Raw genomic sequence first — 6,119 nt, forward strand, 5'->3', positions numbered from 1 at the left:
ACCTTACTACTGTTGTGTTGTAATATTTAAGAGGGAGCAGAAACTGTTGACATCATTTCAGGTTGCTAACAACACCAAGTTAGATAGTCAAAAAACTTACAATACAAAAGCTACTTACACAGCATTCAAGTTGTGGATACCAACGAGAGGAGAGTCTGGAAGGAGGTTGAACTTCTTATTTTGTCACACTGCTGTAGAGCTGAAGCTAGGATGTTGATATCCATCTAAAGATATGAACTCTATGTCAGACGACTTGAATGTGAACATAGACACATCCCATTCAAATCCCAATTGCAACTTCAATCCTGACATTCCTTGTTGTTTTGCCTTGTCAACAGCATCCACAATCCACTCACGAACAGTAACACCCACCTTGGAATTAAGAGGTGTATGTGTCTCTGACAACACTTCCTTGGTGTAATACGTTTATGTTTAGTTGTTTGTTTGTGTGGGTGTGTCTGTTTGTTTGTGTGTATTTCTGTGTACTTGCACTTGGTGTATTTGTTTTTGTGTTTGCTTGTTTGTCTGTGATTACTTATTTATGTTTTGAGTGTATGTATTGTGTTTCTTGTTTGTTTGTGTATTTGTGTGCACATATTCTCCTGAACTAGTGGTGTGTGTGTGTGTGTGTGTGTGTGTGTGTGTGCGCGCGCGCGTGTGTGTGTGACTGTCATCTCTCCTAGATCTCTGCATCACTTACATTGATCAAACACTCACATCCGAAATCAAGGTCAAGACAAAGTAATCTATGCCTTGAAGGTAAACAACACCATACTATCCATCAGCCTTACAGAGACATCAGGCAGTCGAGTCAGAGAAGCGTCAGCTGTAGAAGGATTACTAATGAAGAATTGTGAACTTGAAGGCGTGAGAGAGGAGTTAGAAAAAGTGAAGAAGGAAAAAGATGAAGCCTTGAACCAATTAAAGTTACTGGGACAAAATCAATAAAATGATTAATGTCAGTATTGTTACAGTGTATTTGTGAGTTACTATGGAAACTGGTTTATTGCATTGTTTCTATTGGTGTGTGTGTGTGTGTGTGTGTGTGTGTGTGTGTGTGTGTGTGTGTGTGTGTGTGTGTGTGTGTGTGTGTGTGTGTGTGTTCATATGTCACTAGATAGACAGTATTCTCCTAAACTGCATTTCATTATATTTATAGATACTGATTGGCAATACAACATTAACTGCAATAGTTTAATCCAACATATGGAATAACAGCAAAAAGCAGCCTCGTGAATGCATGTTCCCCACCATACGTAAGTGACCACTTACACATTTCATTATATGTGCTGTACTACAGTTAACAAACAACATTGAAATTATATCGGACATTCGTGTTCCATCTTTGCTTGATTGGTTAGAGCTTCAGGAAGTTGCTGTTCATGCTACAGATCAAGACTTTTTGATTTCCATCATACGGTAAAGCAGTGAACAGCAGCTCTGTCCTTGTCTGTATATGTACATTCCTGCTGAATCTTGAGTAACAACATATCAATTTGTCTTAACAAAGTTCATATACCTTTCAGTATTATGGCACTAACTTGTCAGTCTGTCCTGCCACTTGCTCTTGTACCTTTCAACATCTCCTCCACACCTTCTACTCCAAACACAGCCTCTGCATGAGATCTTAGTCCTCGTTGAATTAATGCACCAATAAGTAAGTGCCGTTGGGCTTTAGCACCAAGTTGGTCACACCAAATTTCTAGCATAGCTTTAGCTTGGAGTGCAGAAGAAGGATAATCATGTTTTATGGCAGCAATTTTTCCTGTAACTTTAAACAGGTTGGGTGCAAGAACTGCAGCAAACTCCTGCCAACATCCTTCTATCATGTCAGCAAGATGATTTAACTCCTCAGGTGTCACATCTACAATTACAAATTCATAGTACAATATTAATTACAATTGCAATAAATATTGATATGAATTACTGGCACACGTGCGTGTGTGTGCACATCAAATTAACATAACTTTGAGGCATTCGAGAAACATTTTTGTTGTATATTTCAGTCTATTGAGACAGATATTTAGACATTTGTTTGCCTTCAGTGTATGCAGCTAAAACTCCCATTAGAGGTGTTGTATAATATCATATGGGATACATGCTTGTAGTTAAATTAATAAATTTGTCAGTTAACATTGAACATTGACACCCTACATCTGTTGCTCATTTTATAACATCTGCTCACACAACCCATTACAAATGTAACAGTGTAATATATATATGCTATTGGTCTGTTACCTTGCTGTAGTATATCTACGTGTCTTTGTAGTACACGAGCAACATTATTTCTATATATTGCATTGAGAGCCTTCATCAGCCGTCCTATTGTAGCTTCACCGGGAGGTTTCATGCTGCACCATCGCTTTAGCAGAAAAAGAGTAGGACTCTCACTTTTCTTCTTCACTACATCTTCATTAAGAGGTCTGCTTAAGAGCTCCGACCATAATCTCCTCCAGTCGTCTCCTAAAGCATCTTCATCATCTAGAAGTTTGGACACTTCCAGCAAGCAACTTGCAGTTGGTTTATCAATGAGAGACTCCACTGGTGTCTCACAGCTTACTACAATGTGAGACATTCATTACTACAAGAACTTTATAAGACACACTGTATATGTAAACTGAACAGACCAGTATCATGTTGTTTTATTCGAGAAGCACAAGCTGTTGACATCATTTCAGTTTGCTAACAGCAAAAAAAAACAGAAAATTAGATAAACACAATAAGGTTACAATACAAAAGCTTCTTACAGAGCATTCAAGTTGTGGATACCAAAGAGAGAGTCTGGAAGGTGGTTGAACCTCTCGTTTTGTAACATTGCTGTAGAGCAAAAAACGAGACTGTTGATATCCATCCAGAGAGACAAACTCAATGTTAGATGACTTCAATGTGGATGTAGACACATCCCATTCAAATCCCAACTGCAACTTCAATCCCGGCATTCCTTGCTGTTTTGCCTTGTCAACAACATCCACAATCCACTCACGAACAGCAACACACACCTTGGCATTGAGAGATGTATGTGTTTCTGACAACACAGTCATTTGAAAATTGTATCTGTTGAGAGCCAACTCCAGTCGATGACCAGGATAGATGTGAAAGTAGCCCACATTGCGAAAAATAACTGCTAAGCGACGAAAACGTTTACACAAAAGAGTCAGTACTCTGTAGAATAATGGCTGAGGAATGCGAATGGGAGCAGATGACAAGATAAGAGGTACTGACTTCAGCCCATCATTCATCTTAACTGATTCAAGACCAACTGCTTGCTCCATGAGGCTAGGAATGAAGCAAGCCGTACTCTCAAACACATCTTGCTTCTCTTGACAATGTGATTCACCTCCTCCTTCCAGAGTGAGAAAATCCTGGTAATCACTTGCTGTCTTCAGATTCTCCTCTTCAATAACAGAATACTCGCAGAGCAAATCATAGTGCCTCATCAGTGACACAATGAGATGTTGAGCAGAACCGGCATCTGACAAAAGATGTCTCACAAGAGACATTGTCATAATGCCTTTCTCTTTACTGCGTTTAACATCATTCCATAAAATGGGAGGAACATCACCTTCCATGTATATTGTGATTACTTTCTGCAGCTGTGATACAAACCATTCGACATCTAACACAACTTCTTCATCATCGCCACTCTTTAATGCCTTGGGATGATACATTAATACTGCACGACAACTCAAATACTGCAGCAACACCAACAGCTCCTCCCGACTTTTAATTCCTGCAGCATTCATGGCAAGCTGCAGTAATTCAGGAACATTTGTAGTCTTCTTTGTTGGATGGGAAACCTTCATTTCTTGTACCTTCTGCTCATACTTGAGCCATCTGATGGGCAGTCTGTCATGTCGAGCCACCTTGTGAGCCACCTCTTCTGTCTTCTGTCGAAGATGAATCACTTGTGGATCTACGGCACCACTGTCTCGGTCTGTCACTGTGTTATCCACAAAGAAACACATAACATCCCTAGACGTCCATATAATATGCTCTGTCAACACTGTGCCCTCCAGTTTCTTCTTTATGAATTCATCTGTTTCTCCATCATTCCTGGCTCCTCCTTTAGCTTATCAGCATGTGTTCCTACCAGAAACATGGGAGGTGATCTGATTCCTTCTCTTTCAAATATCATGATACGACGTGTCTGATCACCTTCCATGGTATAAAGTCCTGATACCCACTCTTCCAATCGATCAAAATTTGTTTCGTCATGAAACAAAGGAATGTAGATAATTTTTCCATCTTCTGAGCAAAACTGAGATGGAGTCTTGCCGTCCATTGGTTGACAAGAATCAAAGACAACATACATAAAACCAGCTTTTGACATGACCAAATGATGTGTGATGTAGAACACATTCTGACCAGCATAGTCCAACACAGTAAGTATGATTTCTTTCTTAGCCCTCTGACGAGTCTTTGGATCCCTCAAACTCTTGGAAATGTTTTCTTGAATGTGTTGAGGTAAAGTAGTTTTGTTCTCAGAAGGATCATCAACATTGTAAAGCAATGTCTCTTCAGATTGCGAAGATGAAGCTTTTGCTTGCTTCTTTCTATTGCCTTTTGTTCTTTTCTGCTGCCGCTTATGCTGTTGTTGTTGTATGTCTTGATAGTCAGATGGCAGCACAACAGTGTTTTCTACTGCTTCTTGTGTCTCCTTAGTTCTCTTGTTTCCTACCTGCTTAACGATTTCACATTCTGAATTATCACTCATTTCAATGCTGTTAGACTGACAAGATATTTGTTGATCCAGAAAAAATGATTGAATTGGTTTTCTCTTTCTATTTTTTCTCTTTTTTGCTGGCGAACATGATAATTAGGAGATATCAGTTTAACATTTGTTCTAGCTGCTTGTAATTCCTGGGTTGTGTTTCTTCCCTGCTGTTGGACTGCTCTATTCTCTTGAATGATTGTAAACTACCACCATAATGTGTTGTCTTAATTTATAGTTATTGTCTCGTTCGACTGAATTATCTACATCCATAAAATTTTCTTTAATTAAGCTGCTGCTGTGATGAACCTGTTGAGACAACATACATGTCTGTACCAGTTGATAATTGCATTTCTGTATCTCTGTTGGAAGAAAAGGTGGCAGTGTCTTCTAATGTTAGCATTTGAAGTGAGGAATGCATATCTGAATCTGCTAAAGATGACTGCATGTGTAGAAACTGAAGAAACTGCTTGTTCTTTCTCACCTAGGAATGATGAGACGTCATCAGACCTCTCAAAACCAGTATTGCCATCACTCAACATCATATTATAGGTCGTTTACAAACACGGGCAACTCGACGAGAGGATGGAGATGGGTCGGCCCCAGGTTTCCGTCCAGATAGTCGACCTTGGAGATGTCGGCGAGGAGATTGTTTTCGTACGCATTTTTCGCGACCAAATACTCGGCGATCCCCTTCTGTGCACAACGACCCGTATTGGCGAACGTGTTCTGGATGGTGGTGTTCTGCCCATCTCGTGTAGCCTTGGGTATAGTACCACGTTTTCCATCGGGTACGCGTTCGACTCTAGTGTATCGGACATAGTAGCTCCTCCATATATTTTCGCAGACTCGAGGGGCTGAGCAGCCCCGAAAGGGGTGCGAAGGTCCGAAGAGGATGCGAAACTATGGGGAGGGGTAGGTGGTATCATTTTGACGCCAGATATACTACTTCCCAGAACCCCATTTCCTGTACTGCTCTTAGTGGCTGTTTCATCACTTTTTCCGACATGCCTTTGTCACCGGTGTTAGTGTGCGGTGTTGATCGAGTGGCTAGTGGTGATTCCGTTGGATCGTGCAGACTCTCCTGCATTGATCTGTGCGACTAGAAACTTTTGTGATATGTGTTAGAAATCCAGTGAAAGCGTATTCTAAATGGAATGATGACAGTCGTTGTGGTAGCTGTCTTAATTTGAATTCTACAGCATGCTCAGGGGCGTAGCGTGGCATGGGCTATAGCCCATCATTTGTAGGCTTGGTCGTAGTATATACACTATCCTTTTTCCAGTCTGTATCTGCCACTGATTCTACTGTAACAGTCAATTAGAAGCCAATAAAAGTAGGCGTGTCATAAATGTGGGCGTGTCCGTATGATCGTGAAGTTTATCCCCCCTTTCTAGAGGTCACGCTA

At 40.5% G+C, this 6,119-nt stretch overlaps 1 protein-coding gene across 1 annotated transcript; it reads right to left on the reverse strand.

Moving 5' to 3' along the window:
• Positions 1–183: 183 nt before the first annotated feature.
• LOC134187655 (uncharacterized) lies at positions 184–3,965 on the reverse strand. Its single transcript, XM_062655806.1, has 5 exons — positions 2,748–3,965; positions 2,628–2,682; positions 2,239–2,559; positions 1,574–1,864; positions 184–398 (listed from the first exon to the last, which is right to left on the reverse strand). The coding sequence occupies exons 1-5, from the start codon at positions 3,963–3,965 to the stop codon at positions 184–186; spliced, it is 2,100 nt and encodes a 699-aa protein (XP_062511790.1).
• Positions 3,966–6,119: the final 2,154 nt, after the last annotated feature.

This window comes from Corticium candelabrum, chromosome 12 (genome assembly GCF_963422355.1).
Source record: "Corticium candelabrum chromosome 12, ooCorCand1.1, whole genome shotgun sequence".
Classification (NCBI taxonomy): Eukaryota; Metazoa; Porifera; class Homoscleromorpha; order Homosclerophorida; family Plakinidae; genus Corticium; species Corticium candelabrum.